Consider the following 20,476-nt stretch of genomic DNA (forward strand, 5'->3'; position numbering starts at 1 on the left):
TCACTACTTCTGATTTCAATTCATCACCATTATGAACCAGTAACTAGGATCTTGGTTTAGTTGGTGGGAAAGAAAAGTTTTTTGTTTTTCGCGTTCTAAAGCTTCCGCCGCACTTAGTTCTTCCCGCGCCGACTTTCACAGTACTACTTCCGTATCGGTCATCCAGGAGTATTTAGCCTTGCAAGGTGGCCCTTGCGGATTCATACAGGATTCCACGTGCCCCATGCTACTTAGGTCAGAGCGTAAGCTAGTGGGAAGCAAAGCGAGATAAAAAAAATAATGCCTTGGGATGACAGAGGTTCTGAGAATCATATCCACTAGGGCATATGGAACCATGCAACCTAGAAACAGGAGTGCCGGCTGGGCATTCTAAAAGAAAGAGTGAAAATACTTTTTTTTTATTATTTAAGTAAAGTAAAGCTTTGAGTCAAGGGCTGGTAAGGTTTCCATGGAAAGGTCGAAGGTTCAATGATCTAAGGGACATAGGTCAGGAAAAGCTCTTACCAACGGTAGATACCCTTCCGTGATAGGGGCCCCCTAAACGTAGTCAGGCCTATCACGCCCTTCTGAGTCTTGAGTGAAGTTCACTTGCTGGTTAGGCTTGGTTGACTTGGTCAAAAAATGAAGTAGGTTCCGAGGGCGGAAACTAGGGGTACGCCAGAGGGGTCTAGCGTGATCCCCCTTCTCTCTGCCAGGGATGGCCGCTCAACCCACGCAATAAAAAAAAACTTTTTTGATGGGAATGAATGAAGAAATGTGATATTGTCCCGTATCGAATCAGGAATCTTGGTCCTTTGAGTAATAATAGTAAGACCTCAATTCCATTGGAACTTATTTGTTCAGATGTTCGTGGCCCTAGCTCAGGTGCCTCTTGTTCTAGTTCTCTCTTTTATGTTATTTTGATGGATGAATTTTCTCGTTACACATGGATATATTTTTTTAAGCACAAATCTGATGTTTTACCTGTCTTCACTCTTCATTTGTTTTCTTAGACTTGCAATTGAGTATCATTGTGCACCTAAAAAATATTTATGGAGTGACAGAGGTGAAGAGTACACCTCTTAGGCCCTACCAGAATTACCACTTATTCCATATTCAACAACAATTTTCATGCCCACAAACTTCGTCTATTGGAGTTTCATAGCAAAAACATTGTCACATCAGTGAAGCTTGTTTTCCCACGCTATTTCATTTGTTATCACAGCAGTACCTATGGAAAGAGGCCTTCCATATAGTTATAAATATGTTGCCGTCTTCTATACTCAACCAAGCGCTCCATGTCCCTGCCAATACCGGTAAAAAAATCTCTCCCAAGGCAACCAGAGGGGTTTGAAGTTTCACAAATAAGTTGCCATATGTGAAGAACTTTACTGAATAAGTGCAAACATGGTTTAAAATTTCGGTTTCGGTAACCGTTTCGGACCCCACCGAAAACCGAAATTCCGAAATTTCAGCCAAAATTTGTAACACTTTTTTTTTAATAAATAATGGCATTTTATCGAAATTCCGGTCCGAAATTTGGTAAATGGCGAAAAATGGAATCTCGGGAAATTTCGGTTTCGGTCTCCAACGAGATTTCGGATTTCGGTCGAAATTTAAAACCATGAGTACAAATATCACTTTAGTGACAGCCTTTTAGAGAGAAAATGATAATCAACTTCAATGTGTTTGGACCTTTCATGAAACGTAGGATTACTGCCATTGTATAGAGTAGCTTGATTGTCACAATGCAATTTCATAGGTAGAAGAACCTTGAATCACATTTCTTCCATCAATGTCTTTAACCATATTAACTCATAGGTTGTGCGAGCCATTGTCCGGCTTCTGCATTGGATAGCTCAACTACATTTTGTTTCTTGCTGCACCAAGTAGCTAGATTTCCTCCAACAAACATACAGTAACTAGTAGTTGATGGTCTGTCTAAAGGTGTTCTTGCCCAATCTACAACCAAAATCTTTGGTTACTTTTATTGAATAGAAGTTCTCCTGGTGCTCTCTTGATGTACCATAGAGTACATTGAACAACTTCCCAATGATCATAGTGGGCCATTTCATAAATTGGCTAACTACTTTACAGGGAAGGAACTATAATGTCGTATGATAGTGAGGTGGATTAGCTTTCCAACTAGGCGACGGTATCTACCAGGATATTTGAACAATTGTCCCTCGTCCTATCGATCGCCTCCATCATAAACCACAATTTCGTCAAGGTTGTCTACACTTCTGATCAACTCTTCAGCAAAGCCAACTTCTTGGCCTAAATTGCTGCATCAATTATCAGCTTTGATGATTTCCAACACATCCTCTTCCACTCTGGACTCCGTCGGTTCTTCCCTCTTAGAGGCATCCTCAAAACCCGATACCATCCTATGCTAATGTCCCTCACTTCTGATGGGTTCCATGGGCTCATCAAGTAAAGCGAATTCCCCAGATAGGCCTCCCCACAGAACCATAATATCCTCTTTGCCTCGGCCTCTGATGTGCCAGACAGTGAAACATAATCCCATTTCAGCCGTCTGATCCTCAAAGGGTTTATCCTTCTCCACTTTCTAATCATCCAACTCTTGAGCTACATCAACAAAGATTTTGCGTAGATCTGTCCCACCAAACAAGCACTAAGAAATGATCTCCTCTCTTCGGAAACCACGTCACCAAATCTACCTTTGCAATACCATCTATTATTTGATCCATGCCTAGAAAGGAAAAAGTCCCTAAGAATTCAGTGTCCTTGCATAATATATCCAAATATTCTCCAACATTCAGCTTCAGAAAGTTCTTATAAACCAATCCCTAATTTGGCACAAATTTTTTTTTTTTTTTTTAAAAAAAAACCTCTAAATTCTTACAAACAACGAAGAATTAGCTATGAAAAACATGGGAAACAACCCAAATGAATTAGAATCTCAAAAGGGTATTAAGATGAATTACTCAAATGAAGCATACATAATCAACACCAAATAAGTATAATCGTTCTCCCATCAATACATCAACAAAAAAGAACAGAACTAATATAAATTACATCAACAAGTACAAATTACTCAAATAAAGAACACTAGTGAAAAAAAAAAAATTGGCATGCTATTATATGAATAGAACCGAACTAGTTGGAATCTTGAAATGGGTATTGTGATGGCTTACTCGAATGAAGTTTTGATAAAATCCGGTTAAATGGTGAGAACCCACGAATTGGGAATTCATTTGCAGCTTTGAGGAGAGGAGCTTTGAATCTGAGACTGGCAAATGAGGAAGAAACTGGAATAGGGAGGAGTGAGCTTATAAGTAGTAGAACCATGGAAACAAGGATTGATTGAACAGATTATGAAACAAAAGTTGGATGAAAAGGAGGGTTTTGTTTCATCTTTAGAAGATGAACCATGTGATTTTGCAGGTCGTAGCAAACACGAAAGACTCAACACAATGAAAAATATTATGACCTTTATATCCTTTCCACGCCCTTTTCCAGCATTTTCAACGCACTCTTGTCTGTAATTACCAAAAAACATGGGTTCCATTTGACCTCCTTTTGTTTGTCTTTTTCTGGATTTTCAGGAAAAGACAAACAAAAAGGGGTGGAAATGCTGAGAAAGAGGATAGAAATATCATTTCCTGTCTATATGGTGTGCGGTCCTAGTCCAGCATTTTCCATAGGCCCACTTTATGTGATTTATCCAAACCGTTCATTTGTTACGCCACGAGGTAAATAAGTTGTTCCCTGAAATCATTTCCATAGGATGATCCTAACCCTATGGAAATCCTAACCCTCTGATCTAAAGAGGGATTGCACATTATGAAACCTCTAGAGCAGATGGGTTAGGGTCATGGTTTTAAATTTCGTCCGGAACAAAATGTTTCGGCCGAAAGATTTCGGTTTCGGCACAAACCGAAACTGAAACAAATCTTTACAAGATTTCACCGAAATTTCGTTGAAATATCGCCCAAATTTCGGATGAAATTTTATTTTTGGATTTTTTTACAAAATTTTCACCAACGTTTAAAAAAATGTACACCAAAATGTTATAATTTCCTTTGAAATTTATGAAATTTCCACCACATTTCAGTCGAAAAAAAAATAAAATGAAATCATAATTATATTTTTACATGATTTCAGACGAAATTTCGTCCCGAAACCGAAATGTAGCCTGAACCGGAACCGAAATCGAAATTAAAAACCCTGGTTAGGGTTTTGTGGGTGGGTGTTGGGGGTTTATGGTTTTGTGGGAGAGGATGGAGGTCCTGGATCAATCAAGTGTGTTCTTATGTGTGCGCCCACAACACCAACAACAACCTTTGATTTTTAATAGATCTTCGTCTCGCACATGAGAAGTCCAATGGGTGCGTGTTACGATCTTAAATGAGGGCCTGCCAACTGGGTGGGACCCAGCTTGGTATGGGACAAGTTTAAAGGGCCTATGCCTTGTGAGCTCCCACAACGATTGGAGCTTTTGGCATCTTGATTTGGGTACCTAAAACAGTCCTAGGTGGGGGCTGCCTAGGTAATGATCTAGGTGGGGCCCAGCCTTGTACGAGCAATGTTAGGTACCCAACCAATATAACAAGAGAAATTATATGGTGCCCAACCGTGAAGTCCCACGTGGGGGCGGTATGTCAAAAGTACCGTTGGATCAAATATCAAGGGCAGTACTGCCCACACGGGACTTGACAAATAGGCACCATATAAAAACTCATAAAACAAAAGCCCCATAGCTCATAGAGAGCATTAGGCTTAGGCCCTTTAAACTTGTCTTATACCAGGCTGGGTCGGTAGGCCTACTGGCATTGGCATTCTACAATGCTTCTCCATCCATCGTCTTTGGCGGCCTACTCTGTGGTGGCTTTCACTCTGACCTCCTTTCAAGGTAGCCCTTTCCACAACTCATCCCTTTTGTGCCTCGAATATATCAAATTTTATGTACCTAACCAGGCATAAAGCCCTACAGCTGATGGAATGCATTAGTTCCATCATTAGTTTGGAGGTGACTGGTATGATTATGGTTAATTTGGAGGGATATTAAAATAATTTGAAGGTCCCACTGTTAAAAGATCCATAGGGTTAGTTCAAGTTGTCATTTTAGTGTGTCAAACATATAGAAAATTTTAGAAATATTTTTCTTTTCCAAAAACTTCCTTTAATCCAAACAGGGAAGCTTACAATGATCCAAACTTTGGGTTGGATCTAAACAAAGAACAAGAGACAGAAAAAAAAGAAGCCAAAGCCACCTTGGGCAATCTGCTACTGCCAATTGACAGGAACATTCGCAAGGAAGACAATGTTAATGTCCCTTGTCAAAGACCCAACTTGAAAATATGGAGAATCAATAGACGATAAAAGGAATAGTCAAAGGATATTTGATTTCTTCATCTTATTCTGCAATAATTCTTAGTAAGAAGAATGCCCATGCCCATGTTCAAAGAACATCCATTTCCTGATTAAAAAAAATCCAACCAATGGTTCTCCATTAATGTCCCCATTTTGCTAAAAAAAAAAGCTAGTAAGGAGGGATTTTAGAGAATTTTAGATCTAGTTGAAGCTAAAAAAAACATAGAAAACCAATCTAGGGAATTAGGGTTGAAATTCAATAATCCCTGGGCTCTGTTTGGTTAGATGAGATTTTAGTGGAAGTAGTAGTCAACAAGGAGGTGACAAGGGTAGGATATGTGTAGACTTGTCTAGAGAAGATTAGAGGGAATTTTGGTAGTGTGTTTGGTTAGATGTTAAAGCATGTGGGAGAATGGAGGGGTGTCATTAACAAAATAAATAGTAGAAGAGAGAGAAAGAGGAGAGAGAAAGAGAGAAAAAAGTAATGATTACACGTGGCATTTCATATTCTACTCTTCTCCCCTCTAAAATTTACCAAAAACAAGGTTTGGCATTGGAAAAGTAGGGGAGGGGACAATCCCGCCACATAGGCGCCACCTAAGCAAAAAGCTAATAATAATGTCTCTTCCATGTCTAGTAGTCCAATGGGATTTGAGCTAAAATATGACAACCAAACAACATTTGGTATTTCATATTCCTAGAAATGCTCAGCCGTCTTCCCTACTTTTTACAACCAAACAGAGCCTAGAGGAAAACTTGAATTTTACGAGGTCTCTAATATGAAATTGAAGTTGGGACAAAATTGAAATCGAATTCATAGATTTGGGACCCCCTCCGATTTGTTATTTAGAAGATCGTTAGACTTTGACATGAACTTTTAATGTTCAAAATAAAATATACTCAGTGGCTTCCTACGAGGCCTTAATGTTCCACTTGCAAATAAGATTAGATTCAAATAACATTATTTGCAAATAAGAACTCATTTTGGTGGGATCCAGGGAGGCCAATAAAGGGTGCCGCCTCAATAGATGAGGGACTGACATGTAGAGTAGTGGGTAAGTAGATTTCTGGCATTTTGGTTCCTTTTTGTAACCAAACGCCATGTGTTATCCAACTTTACTAGTAAACTGCTAGTAAGGCTCTCTATATTGTGCAACCAAACATGCCCCTAGTGTCAGAGTTCATATCTGGCCCGGGAGTTAATTCTAGGGCTGCAACTCGGGTCGGGCGGGTCGGGTTTTGGAGAACCCAACCCTACCCGAGAAATATCTCGGGTCGGGTCGGGTCGGGTTTTTTTCCGGAAAACCCACGATTCCCAAACCCGGCCCTACCCATGATAAATCTCGGGTCGGTTCGGGTCTTTTCACGTTGACGCAATTTTTTAAGGAAAATTCTTGTTTGGCAAGGCAACTCAACTCATAGAAGCAGAAATTACACTCACATTACACTTGAATCAAACAATGATGTAATTACACTCACATCACACTTGAATCAAACAATGCTGTAATTAGACAATGTTGTAATTACAATCAAACAATGCTGAATCAAACACTTGAATCAACTCAACTCATAGAAGGAGAAATTACACTCACATACAGTAACAGTGGGTGCGTGGGTTTTCACTTTTAACTTTTAACTAACAATAGAACAAAAATGTACATACTATAACTTTTGTAACTCGGGTCGGGTCGGGCCCCTTCAAACCCGGCTCGACCCGAGATTCATGCGGGCTTTTGAATGCTCAACCCGAAACCCATGAAACCTGAACCCAACCCAGGCTATTTTCGGGTCGGGTCGATGCGGGTCGGGTAAAACCCGGCTCGAGTTGCAGCCCTAGTTAATTCGATGGATCCCAATGGAACTCATAAAAGTGCAAAAAAATTGTTTATAGTTTGGGAATTGCTAGGGTCCTTCGTAAAAGGCATTTCGCGGCTGGTGCATGTCAGACCATTACCTAATGGTCTGACATGCGACAGACCAGCCGCAAAAGCCTTTTGCGATGGACCCTAGCAAATCCCACAAAAGCCACAATGCATATAGAGACAAGAGGAGCCAAGAAACAAAACTGTGACTATATCAACTATTTTCATAACCTGCTACTCAATGGATTTTTATAAATAATTTACAAACAAAAGACCTCAATGCTGCTATAAAGGGACCTGAACAAACCCCATGAAACCGAATGAAAACACTAAGAAATGAATGAGAGAAAGACCAAAAAAGTAAAAATATAAAAAGAAGATCACAAAGCCTAACAAAAAAAAGGGGAAAGAAAGGAAAGAAAGAGCTATTGTTATGAACCTGTTTGTACTGATAAGGTAGAGTATTTTTTTGTCAACCTCCCTCTAAACTGTCTGATCTTGGCTTCCACCCTCACAGTGAACCCAATTTTGGTCTCTTGTCTTGCTTTGGACCGTTCCCTTGTCCACATACGTTGATCCTCAACGTCTTTCCTGTAGTATTTTATCTCTTGGATGACATGGTGATCCATGGGATTGAATGATCTTTGAAAGGAGATATGGGTCAGATAAGGGAGATTACAAGCGGCGGTTATAAGAAGTGTGGCAGACCAGAAAATGGGTGCGGGAGCGAGAGCTTCTACGAGGATTCGGAAAGCATTGCCAGAGAGAATTGGGGAAGACATTCCGTAGAGTAGTAGGAAGATATACCAAGTTCCAATGCTTCCCCAGACAAAGAGATGTTGGATCCACGTGAAATGGCTCATTGTTAGGGCCATTTGGCAGTTAACTGCCCAGATAATGCAGGTGAACATGGTGGTCCCTACGGCAGCCATGTCAGCAGTTTGGCCTCCGGAGCGGAATGCTTGGTCGTAGAATATGATGAGATTGAGGAAGAATATGATGAGAGATGCATAAAGACCATTTGCCATCCATCCAATTATCCTATACCAGTCGAAGAATAAGTTCCTTGGTCCTTGTTGGTAGAGTGCTGGAAACTGCAAAGATATAGGTAGGTGTCAACACAACTGGAAGATGAAATATCATTGAGAATATTAGTTTATCAAGTGGTGAGAGAGGGACAAGGAGGGTGGGAGAGGGAGAGAAATGAGACAGCATGAGTAGAGAATGAGAGGGCATGAGTGAGGAGAGGGAGAGAAGTTGCCGAAAAACAGGGAAACTAAAAACTCAACTCAAAATAGAGTTTTTTGCTTTCCCTATTTTCCAGCCACTTCACACCATCTTCTTACTCGTTGAGTCATTTCCTCTCAATTCTCTCCCTCTCGCACTCTCCCTACCCCGTCTCAACACTTGATAAGCTAATATTCCATGAAATGGGTATAAAACAAATTTAACACCCATTTTTCCCTTTAATAATGGGAGAAAAGTTTGTTTTACGCTCATTTTCCCACTTAAAAGGGTCGTACAACTTGTTTTATGCCCGTTTTCCCACTTAAAATGGTCGTAAAATTTGTTTATGCCCATTTTGCATCTAAAGAAACAGAGACTGAATGTGAAAATGGAAGCCTGAAGAAATAAAGGGTATAGGAAAACCTGTAAGCAAACTTCGGAAGAAACATCTTGCTCAAAGACACCCAGAGATATGACGGGCAATGAGGTAAGAATGACATTGAAAAGCAGCATGTACCGATCATCGTAAACTGACTGCCCCGAAAAGCCAGTGAATGCCTCAAAGTAGAAAAGGGTGAGACCAAATGCTATATTCTTGTAGAAGAAATAGCAGACCTGAATGCAATGGAGTTCCAAGAGGAGTTAACTATATGCCATATCTATATTGACTATATGTTTGATGAAACCAAAACAAAGAGCGCACAGTTCTTACCATCTGGGCAATCCTCTTGTAGCACCAGTGCCCATGGACAACGAGAAGTCGCTCCAAAAACCGAAACTGGGCGATAGAGAAATCACTAGCCATTACAGCCTGCAAAAAGCTGAAATTTTGTAAGCATGAAAAGCAACTTTCACACGTAATACATGCTTTTGAAAAATATCAAGATAGAGATTTGAGTTTTAGCCGTGTATGACCAACCATGGCATGTGCCATGGATAATGTTAAATGAATAAGCGGAAAAGCTTATACAATCATTATACTGTGTGCAACACAGATTGGGCATTTCTGGATGGCACTAGACATTTCCAGTTTCCACAAGCCACTTACTAACATTTCAAATACATATACTATATAGTGGGAAAACCTGGACTGCCATAGATGAGCCTCGAAGTTATTTAAAACCTTGCAGATGAATTTACCTTCAGCTATTAAATACCTTATAAATGTAATTTTTATAGATGAAAGAGGGCGAGCCTTGGCACAACGGTAAGGTTGCTCTATTGTGACATGGTGATCACGGGTTCGAGTCACGGAAACAGCCTCTCTGCAAAGCAGGGGTAAGGCTGCGTACATCTAACCCTCTCTAGCTCCGCAATGGCAGGAGCCTCGTGCACTTGGCCGCCCTTTTTTTATTACATATATTACGAACAAACAACTATATTGAAGAAACCTATGTGTTACATTGTGGTTTAAATATAATATAAATATTCTATACATGGGAACAAAATTTCCTAAAATGAAGAAAACCTGGCCATATAAAAAAGAAAAATGAAAAAACAAGCATAGTCTAAATCTGACGATTTTTTTTTTGTCACACAAGAAAAGAAAAGAAAAACCAAGATAGGTGGCTCTAAGCCTATGCATGCCACATGTGCATAATGAATCTGTTGAACTGGTCGACAACCACACATCTAGCCCATTGCAATTTGTCCCACCGTAACTGGATGATCCTAGAACCGTGATCAATAAGGTGAGTTTAGGAGCCCGCCAAAACAAGCAAAACTGTTAATATTTGTTGAAGGTTGATCTTATGGATCAGAATAATTAAAACAGAATTGAATTCCCTGGGACTAGGATCCAGAGGTCTATTGGTTCCAAAGAATATTATTAAGCGCCGGCCCATTAATTGTGGTTTATTTCCTTCTCTTGTAATTGCCCAGTTATAAATGTAGGAGTGAAACTTAAATAATTTAAAGACAAATTAATGCTATTGAAGATATAGAAGCCACCTATTACACGCATTACAAACCTGCATTCCTTCTACCCCACTGATACCAACACCAATGTCTGCCTCTTGAATCATTCCAACATCATTTGCACCATCACCTATTGCTAAAGTAGTTTTTCCTGTTCCTTCTTTCACCAACCTAGTCACCTGATGAAAGAAAATCCCAATAGAAAAACGGAAATAAGAATATTCTTTCTAGCACAATATCAATAGCAACAGAGCAGCAAGGATAACAGTGACATCAATTAAAGGGTGACAAAATCCTACCAGGGCCTTCTGCCTTGGAGAGACCCGGCAGCATATGACAGAAGCACAATCAACCGCCAGACCTAAAAATTGAAGCTTCATATCATCCTCTAATGCATAAGATAAAGTCTTCCCATCGATAATTAGAGCGAATGCGGCATGAGGGTCCTTTTCCAGCTTGATCATTTGAGACGCATTGGTGATTTGCATCAGAATATTCTCTCTCACAGCCTGATCGGTCATCAAACATAGCAACAATGTCTAACATGAAATCAACTCCCCGGACCTTGTTAGCATGGATTTAAATTTTGGTTTCCCTACCAATTTCGGCCTTGGCCGAAATCTGGTAAAAAAATAATTAATTAATCATTTCGGAAATTTCAGCCGGATTTTTTTAAAAATAATAATTAATTAATCATTTCTCAAAATTTCTTTAAAACAATTGAATTTTATAAAATATTAGAATTTCCCCCCAATGGAGGGAGCCTCGTGCACTGGGCTGCCCTTCTTTTTTCAATTTCTCAAAATTTCGGCCGAACCGAAATCGGACGAAATTTAAAACTATGCTTGTTAGTAAAAATAAGGATGATAGATTGATAGCAAAAATATATAGCAAAAAAGGAGTACCTTTTCAGGAACTGAGGCTAATGCATCTACATTTGCTGTGCTTATGACAATCTGTTTCATGCCTTGGCGAAGTAGACTGCATGCGAATCTGCAATACACAACAAAAATTTCATCTAACATGTCGTGCAAAATACTCATATTTTGCAAAGGACTAATTGGAAATAGAAATGTATTTTACAATGTGGAGGATGCATACCCTATGTTGATTGCAGTTTCCATCTTGTCACCTGTCAGCACCCAGATCTTGAGACCGGCTTGGGCTAGTTTATCTATGCACTGAGGAACCTTTTGAGAAGGAAAAGGAAAACTATCAAAACTCGTAAGGACTTATAAGGAAACAGGTTAGAATGGAAAAAAGAGATAGAAAGGCACACCCCCTTCTGTAATTTGTCCTCCACGGCAGTCGCACCAATAAGAATCAAATCTTTTTCCATCAAGTCTGCAACACGTTCAAGAAGGGCATCTCTTTCGGGCCCTATAGTGGTCTTAGCTTTGAAAAATTCACTGTTCCAAGCAGAATACTCGGATTCGTCAAGTTTTCTGTATGCAAGTACTAATGTTCGCAACCCTGCTTCTCCATATTCATTTAGATGCCTAGTCGTATCTTCCTCATACACTCTTCCATTTTTTGCTAGCCTCTCAAATATGATGCTGCATGATTCATAAAGTGGAGTTATAATTGAGTTTTTTAAAGAAAGCACAATTGCATAACTTAAAGTTGATTAAAAGATTACGATCAAATACACGAGGAGTCAGGATGTTAAAAAGATAAGGGGCGCTCCATCACCGTGCTCTAAAATGTTTTCTGTTCATACTATAATTGTAGCAATCAGAAGTTGAAAGATTTGGTTGTGTATATAATTACATATGTATAATGAATATTACTTATAAAATGAGTTGAGAATATATTCCAATTAGTAAAGAATAAAGAATAATGAAACAGCACAAGACAAGCAGAACCAAATAATAAGATTCTATACGAGTGTCACACAAACTATTTGATAGCTTACAGGTCCTCCGAGGAAAAATACAACCGCAAAAAAGAATTGTGAATCAGACCTGTCTGCACCTTTGCACAGTAGAAGAATTTGCCCACCCTCATCCCGAACAATTACAGACATTCGCTTCCTTTTGCTACTGAACTCCAGTAGATTGAGAACCTTGAATTCCCTGAAAATTTAAATCGGCAGATAAGATGACAAGAATCCCCAAGAAAAAGAGATTAGTAATTCAGAGTTGCTCATATCTGACCTTTCAATTGGGTGCCCAGACGAAGGATATCTTTCTCGGATGAACACACTTGTTTGTGTTCTTTTACAAAACTCAAACCCAAATTCTCTTGCGGCAGCAAGGAATGCTCCTTCATCCGGTGATTCTGCTTCATAGTTGAAACCACCAGTTTCCTCTTTTGGCTCAGGAATTGCTGTGTGACATAGTGCTAAAATCCGAAAAAATAACAAAATGACTTTTGCATTGGGCTCATTGCACCAATTCCCATCCATGAGGCGATCATCTTCAAAGCTGAACCCTTTTATCAGATGTTTCCGTGACTTTCCAATCTTAGGCGTAATCCCAGCTTCTAGTTCAATCTCTGATGCTTCGATATTTGTTCCATTGTTTCCCCAAAAATCATGGGTGCTGCTGGTCTGCACCGGGACATTAGAAATGTCTGGGTTCTGCTCATTAAGATCACCAGCCATCAGCTTCACTGCAGCAATTTCAACCTCACTAGAAACCACACCATATGAAACACCGGCAATAGAACACTTAAGGAAATCCATCTGGTTGCATGTCAACGTCCCTGTTTTATCTGAAAGAATGGTGTCAACCTGACCAAGCTCGTCATTCAAATTAGATGTCCGTGCTAGTGCAGGGTTTCCGGTCTCCTCATCATACATTTGAATGTCTTGGTTAATGAACATTGCTTGCAAGACTTTGACGACCTCAATTGAAACATAAAGAGAAATGGGAATTAAATATCCATAGAGGATGAGAGCTGTGACCATATGGAAAAAGCCGGACACTGCAGGCCTTTTTGGATTATATAAATCATCAGTGTGCTTTGGTTGCAAATACCACCAGTCTGGCATCTGAAACTTTGTTTTCACCGCAAAGCCAATCGAGCTAATCAAAGAGATCAAAACAAGAAGAGTAAAAAGGATATATATGATGTAATCCATTTTCTTTTCAATCCTGCACCTTTTAGATGGGGATTTTGTCGAGTTTTGCATAACCTTGCTATCATGACCGGTGAATATAACAACTCCATAGACATATCCAGTATTCCTGAGCTTGGAATCTCTGAGGAGAATCTGACTAGGATCAAGAGCAAAAATCTGCCGATCATACTCGAAATTACCCACAAATGTGTAAAGGTTAGGGTTGGGGTCTTCGCATTTAATAGTTCCCCTGAAATCCTTGAAATCCTCATCGTCGCCCAAGGGCAGGGTGACCTCCAGAGATCTCTTAATCTTCAAGTTAGTTTCACCATCCAAATTCATGGTCTCTACATAGCAAATCCCGTCTTCATAGCTTGAAGACAACAAAAGCAAGTCTGCAGGAAAGAACTGATCCTTCTCAACTTTCACCACATCTCCAACCCGAATCTTTTGCCACTGTTTGTAACCAAACATACCATCCCCCTTGTGGATGCAAACCTTTCGACTATTGACCTTCATATCCTGGATAAACCTACGCCAATCTTCCAAAGCTTCCTTCGCCATACTTAGCCCAACAACAAAGGCCAAAGGGGCGATCATACTCACAGGAGTGAAGGGGGTAATTGGTGTGAGCGACAGACTGGCAGCCAAGAGGAAGTACAGATTGGCGACTCGCCGAAACTGCTCGAAAATCGCCTTGGGCAGGAATGTGATTATATTGTACTTTGTGGTTGATATATAATTCGAGGGGTACTTCAAAGGCTTTTTTCGGTGGACACGGGGTTGATTGCAGTGAACTATCCTAGAAAAGCCCTCGCCTTGTAGGGAATGAGCGCCCCCCTCCGACTCTAAGACGTTAGGACGGATACAGGAGAAGGTGTAGATGTTGCTCCATCGGAGCTTCTCCCTTATCCTTGCCCTCCGCGTCATTTTCTAGGGTTTCAGCTCAGATAGAAGAAAACCAGCAGCATTTTCTAGGGTTTCACCTCAGATATAAGAAAAACCAATGTCATATTCTAGGGTTTCAGCTCAGATAGAAGAAAACCAAGATCAATCTGTCCCAAAGATTAATGTTCTACATTCGAAGAATCGGAAAACATACAATTTCCTGCTGCATATTCCCTTTCATCAATAACAAAATCCAGAGGTTAGAATTAACAACCCCAAAAGTTGAGCAAAACAGAATAACCTAAATTACTCCAAACACCAAAAAGATATCAAACATCAATCTTTCTATCCATCCCAAACTCTCACCAAACCCTAAAATTTACAACATACCAATATCCCCCAATTCACGTGAATTCCAAAGCAGGAAAATAAGAATTTCACAAGAATTTTCAATCTAAACTGAAACCAATCCCATCACATAACCACCAACATTACAAAAGCATCAACTTTACATCTCAAAATTCAAAATTCAAAATTTAAATCGAAAAAGAGAAGAATAAATTACAAAAAATAAAAATAAAAAAATAAAAAAATACAAATTAGCCAGTCTTTCTTTCCAGATCTACAAACAATACAGTATAAAAGAAAAAAAAAACAACGAAAAATAGATTTTAATCACTTCCTTTACGTCCATCACAAGAATATCAACTTCCAAACTTCAAAATCCGAAACCACAACAAATCAGCAGATAAAAAAACCCTAAAAAATCCATCATCTAAACTAAATTCGAAAACCTAACGGTCAACGACACAACAAAATCAACAAAACCAAAAAACATAGCTAATTTCTCACCCGAATCTACCTAAACAACTCCAAAACTGGAAAAAAAAAACTCCACACTAAATCGATCAAGTTACAACGAGAAAAAAAACTAAAAAAACATAAAAATACCTGGAATCATGAGGAAAAGTGAGACAAAAAACATATATTTTCTATCTTCAAGGAAAGGAGGCCATTAAAGTCTCCTTTAGAGAGAGAGAGAGAGAGAGAGATTAGGGTTTTGCGGAGAGCGATCTTCGTTCGAACAAAATCCAGGATTTCAAGGCCGGTTCTTCGTTATAATTTTAAGCACATTGTTTTTTCAATCTTTAGTGTTTTGTTTTGTTTTTTTAAACTTGTATATTTATTTATTTTTTATTTTATTTTAACGCTGAGAGATGATGAGCTGGAAATGAAGCTGTGTGTGTGGGTTCTGAACTAGTCTTTCCTTGCTATAGAGCCAATGTGAGTGAGACCCAGGTAATGTCCTACGTGGCAATTACAAACTAAAAAAACAGAGGACGATGAAAAATTCGCCCCCTTTGTAGGATAATTCACACCACTTTAACGTGAAAAAAGCATTGAAGTCTGCCGGCTGCCGTATTCAATTCATAAGTCTGCCGGCTGCCGTATTCAACACATAAGTCTGCCGGCTGCGAATTATCCTATTGGGGCTGCGAATTTATCATCACCCAACAACAAATTCCGATTGTATTGACGTTATAAGGGTGCGAATTATTCTACAGGGGTGCGAATTTATCATTACTCGACAACAAATTCCGATTGTGTTTTAATTCTATTTCTGGCTTACTAAAAAAAGGAAGGTTCTGAGTTCAGAGTCTTTATATGGCGTATTTTTCAAGAAAATACTGTACGGACCACACTATATGATGATCCAAACCGTCCATGTGATGGGCCATAGCGGAAATAGGATGTGCCCCAAAATTCATTTCTATAGGATGATCCCAACCCTCCGATCTATAGAGGAGCTGCATATTATGGAAAGTTCTATAGATCGGAGGGCTAGGATCATCCTATGGAAATGAGTTTTGGGGCACAAGCTATTTACCTTGTGTTCAATCACATGGACGGTTTGGATCATCCTATAGGTCTATGTGCAGGTGCAGGGCATAAATTAGTTGACAAAGATTAGATCAAACAGTCATGACTTTTCGCCTGCAGGTGACCCATCCGATCCTATGGCCCACAATATTAATGACCCAAACTAAGGGGAGTGATAAATCGACTCCCCCTGTGTCTTTCTCTCTCCTCTAGTTTAGAGAGAGAAAGAGGAGAGAGATAGACACATGGGGAGTGGATTTATCCATATGGGGAGTCGATTTATCACTCCCCTTATTTTACCATTGTTTGGGCTTATTATATCGGTTTCAATCTAGGCATGTGTAGAAAAACCTAGACTGGGCCCACCCATTTGGCTGATCTAAACCATTCACCTGTAGGTCCTCCTCCTCCTTATGTAGGTCGTACCCCAAAAATTTTATTGACAGGGTGACCCTAACCTTTTGTTTTAGTAGGTTTCTATACCACATTCTGAGTTGTCCATTGCATAATAATTGAAGGGCTAGGATCATCCTATGAAAAAGATATTTGGGGATGTGGACTAATCAATGAATGGTTTGGATCACCCAAATAAGTGACCCTCATGCTACTTTTTACTCTAATCTATGATGTCTATAAGTGGGCCCATGAGATAAAATATCAAATGAAATCTTGAAGCTCGACACACCATTGAGGTGACTCGAGTGGGTCATGCCACTTTGCCCCCGGGCTTGGGCCCAGGCCCATGCCATCATCATTACATGTTTGCTTATCGCAAATGATATGGGACCCACTTTACAAAATTAAAGTATGATCTGAAAAAGGAAATGCTTTGGTAGAAAATAAATTCAATGGGACCCACAGTTAATTTTGGTACACAAAGTTCATCGAACAGTCAGGATTATCCAATAAGAAATCATCTTTCGATCAAATAAATAATCTTTAGATTTAGAAAGTGGGCCCACCCTAACAGCAGGTGTTGGAAAATAGGACGAAAAACAATGTTGGGTGGTCCCACAACCCCAAAACTCCAAAAGAACACCAAGAACACGTGGGCCGAACTTATTCCTTTCCTTTTTTTCCAAAGATAGCACACAATGAACAAAATTCAAGTGGGCCCATAGACCTTTCACATTCATCCATCAATCAAAGTAATTAATGGACTAAAAATCAACATTTTATGAGTACTGTATTTTCAGTATTTCTGATATTGGCACTCCTCTTCTCCCAATTATCATTCCCATCCGATCTAGCCATGTAGGCCCCACCATGGAATTACCGGAACTTGAAAACCACGCAAATCAGATATTCCCGATAGGGGTGGAACCAAACCGGCATATTTGGTTCAGTTCGGTTCGGTTCCATAGTTATATGGTTCAGTTCCGGTTCAAACTATTGGAAACCGATTGTACATGGTTCGGTTCTGGGTTTGGGTTCCTAGAACTGAACCGAGAACCGACCCCCAATTGATAAATCACCCCCCGTTTCCGTGAGAAAATTCAGCCCCTTTAACGTTTTGCTTTGCCTTTTAAATTTTAATACACCCCCTTTAATATGTAATATGTAATCGACGGTGAAGATGGGACTAAAAATCCATGGGTCCAACTTGTGATGGTCGACAAGATTAATAAACTCAATGTACAGAGAAATGATACGTCCACCCCTTTTGTAAGCACTTTCACCGCCTTTTCTCTCTTTCTTTCGACGTAAAATGGGGCATAAAAGAAATTTCAGCTCAATTTCCTTCTAAAATTGGTGTGAAATGGAAAAATGGAACTAAACTTCGCACCATCCTCACCTGGTCCCACAAGTGCCCACATCAAGTCGATCATGTATCTTATAAGTAGGCCCCGCCATATTGGGTATTGTATTAATCCACTAACGGTCAATTGTAGGGTCCCACATGAGGACATGTATGTACGATCAAGATTGCGAACCACGTGGTCTTAGTCCCATGCCAAATGCCAAATGGACTTCTATGTCCTGTTTCCATGATCGGATATGTTGACCCGGACCAGAAACATATGTAGCCAAATGAGTTGAGAACACCTTGATCGGATGATCTAGACCCTTGATCCATATAAAGATATTTTGGATTCCACCAAGGAAATATAACCATTGATTTCTATGTCTTTTTGGGACTGGACTAAGGCCATTTTGGTCATCCTGTGATGTTCTACAAGATGGGTGGACCCCAACAATAGCACTGATTGTCAAAGTGACTTTCTGTGTAGTTGCTTTCTACATCAAAACATGAAAAGTACGCTGATCGGATGGTCAGCATCACTCGATGAATGTAATTATTAGGGTGTGGCCCACCAATTCCAATAACAAGTGCATTTAGTCATTTTCATGCACAAAAATTATTGATTTCAAATGAGGCTGATTACCACTAACTCTCTCTCTCTCTCTCTCTCTCTCTCTCTCTCTCTCTCTCTCTCTCTCTCTCTCTCTCTCTCTCTCGGGCGACCCTAACTCAACCCGAAGTAACATTACCTCATTCCTAATCCGACCCAACTCGAACCTCATTGAGGAGGTCAACCCTAAACAAATCTTCATTTAAATCTCTTAACCCTAACCCACGATGTCCGACTTGAATTTCCAAATCGAGTCACCTTCGGCCCAGGGCAAAAATCGAAATAGAGTTCGAGGTCACCAGGTTGGGCCTAGGGATAAAATAGATATAGAGTTCGATGTTATGTAGGGGTTTGGGTCACAATATAGGTGTGCTTGGGCCAGGACCTTGACCCTAACTTAATCCGAAATTAAATTGAGTTGGCTTTTTCCAAAACTAATCCAACCCAACCCAACCCGAGCCGAAATCGGGTTAGAGCCCTGGGGTTTGGGTTGGGCCCTACCAAGTTGCACCACTACTCTCATGGGTAAACATTGAAAATGAGAGTTAGACGTGGAGACAACCGTAAGGGTCTTTATCTTTTTCCTAAACCCAACTTCACGGCATTGGAAATTGGAATCATTGACCCCAATTACTTCTATAACAACTATTGTATAGTCGAGTGGGTGGAAATTGAAATAGACGTGCTGTTTTAATATTTCACACACTCACGCCATTAAGAAAGGATTGAAAATCAAGGCATGAAAGAGACCCTTCTCCTCTTACATGGAACTCATCGGAAGAATTAAATGGAACCTCGCTGGAATAGCATTTGTCAAAGATGCCTGAAGGCCCCCCTCTCCACCATACGTGTGAGGAACAAGGTCATTGTTATGGACAATTAAATCCAAACCGTTAGATTAAGGCCCTGTTCGTTTGAGATTATGCCAATCGACTGTGAGTTCAAAACAAATATTGGACTCAAAATTATGGGAAATGATATTTACACCCCTTTTGATCACCAGGGACACCCAATGACAGTCAACGTTGCAATCAAAGCCCTTGAATTTTTCTGACATCAAGTACATCAGGCCTCCTTTCGTCATTGATACACTGACACCGGGTGTGCCTGGTGATCAAAAGGGGCGTAAATATCACTTCCCCAAAATTAAACGTAAATTGTTTAATTTCGAGTCCAATAATTGGTTTTGGACTCACAATCGGTTGACATAATCTTAAGGCCCTCTTCGTTTAAGATTATGACACCAAACCGACTATTAAATTCGAGTCCAATAATTGGTTTGCCAAGACCAAATATTAAATTGAGGCACCTATTCTATGACAGATCTCAACTTACCCTCTATTTTTGTGCCTTTAGTGGGCCTAGTATTTCCGGCAATTGCAATGGCGTCCGATGGAAAGTCCATCGATCCCTAGTCTCCGGTGAAAATCCAAAATATTTATCCATTTATAATCCTCCTCCAATTGGATTAATGGATCGTCCAATTGGAAATGATAACAGAATGGTTGTCATATTAATCTTAAATGAACATGGCCTAATTTATTTATTTTTTCAATTGGAAGTGGATGATTGTTTGGTCTGTTCAACTTTTTGTATCATTTCCTCGGAGGAGGTTTTTACGATAGTTTCAACATTGCGATTGTGAGTAGTCAAACTCTTGTGGACTCCCTCCAGCCAGCCCTCAGTATCACCCACTTCCATTGTTTTATTAATTTCCTTTCATTCAAGTCCTTCCTCATATCAAACTCATATCAAACTTAAAAAATACCCTTATTGCAAGGAACACCTCTCTCTCTCTCTCTCTCTCTCTCTCTTGATGGGTAAGCTGGGGTTAGGCAAGACCCTACCAGATATCATTGATAAAAAAGAAAAAAAGTAACAGCTAGGGGGGCTTAGAAGCCAACAGTCTCAATGGGCTGCAAGGATCCCGTTAGGAACCAAAAGTACAAAGAAGAAACAAAAGAAGA

General features: G+C 39.8%; 2 protein-coding genes across 4 annotated transcripts in view; both read right to left on the reverse strand.

Moving 5' to 3' along the window:
• The window catches only part of LOC143851389 (Metallo-hydrolase/oxidoreductase superfamily protein), a 44,997-nt gene extending 41,556 nt beyond the window's left edge, over nucleotides 1-3,441 (reverse strand). Inside the window, exon 1 of one of the 2 annotated variants that reach the window (XM_077360808.1) lies at nucleotides 3,138-3,441. In XM_077360808.1, coding sequence (XP_077216923.1) covers nucleotides 3,138-3,291 — 154 coding nt within the window. In that variant the 5' untranslated portion in view covers nucleotides 3,292-3,441. The remainder of the gene's footprint in view (nucleotides 1-3,137) is intronic. The other variant, XM_077360801.1, reaches the window with a different exon arrangement.
• Nucleotides 3,442-7,367: 3,926 nt separating this feature from the next.
• Nucleotides 7,368-15,513, reverse strand: LOC143851400 (putative phospholipid-transporting ATPase 4). Of its 2 annotated transcripts, none has more exons than XM_077360818.1 (11): nucleotides 15,226-15,513; nucleotides 12,479-14,508; nucleotides 12,287-12,397; nucleotides 11,602-11,878; nucleotides 11,424-11,512; nucleotides 11,228-11,315; nucleotides 10,622-10,861; nucleotides 10,376-10,501; nucleotides 9,118-9,216; nucleotides 8,829-9,020; nucleotides 7,368-8,272 (listed from the first exon to the last, which is right to left on the reverse strand). In XM_077360818.1, exons 2-11 carry the CDS (start codon nucleotides 14,314-14,316, stop codon nucleotides 7,610-7,612), a joined length of 3,723 nt encoding a protein of 1,240 aa, XP_077216933.1. In that variant the 5' UTR covers nucleotides 14,317-14,508; nucleotides 15,226-15,513; the 3' UTR covers nucleotides 7,368-7,609. The 2 variants fall into 2 exon arrangements, with proteins under 2 accessions (XP_077216933.1, XP_077216942.1); XM_077360827.1 differs by having other exon boundaries at nucleotides 10,622-10,831; nucleotides 15,226-15,512.
• Between the last annotated feature and the right edge of the window lie 4,963 nt (nucleotides 15,514-20,476).

The sequence above is a fragment of the Tasmannia lanceolata genome, unplaced genomic scaffold, assembly GCF_043159265.1.
Source record: "Tasmannia lanceolata isolate RefF3 unplaced genomic scaffold, GAP_Taslan_0.1 ptg000003l, whole genome shotgun sequence".
NCBI lineage: Eukaryota > Viridiplantae > Streptophyta > Magnoliopsida > Canellales > Winteraceae > Tasmannia > Tasmannia lanceolata.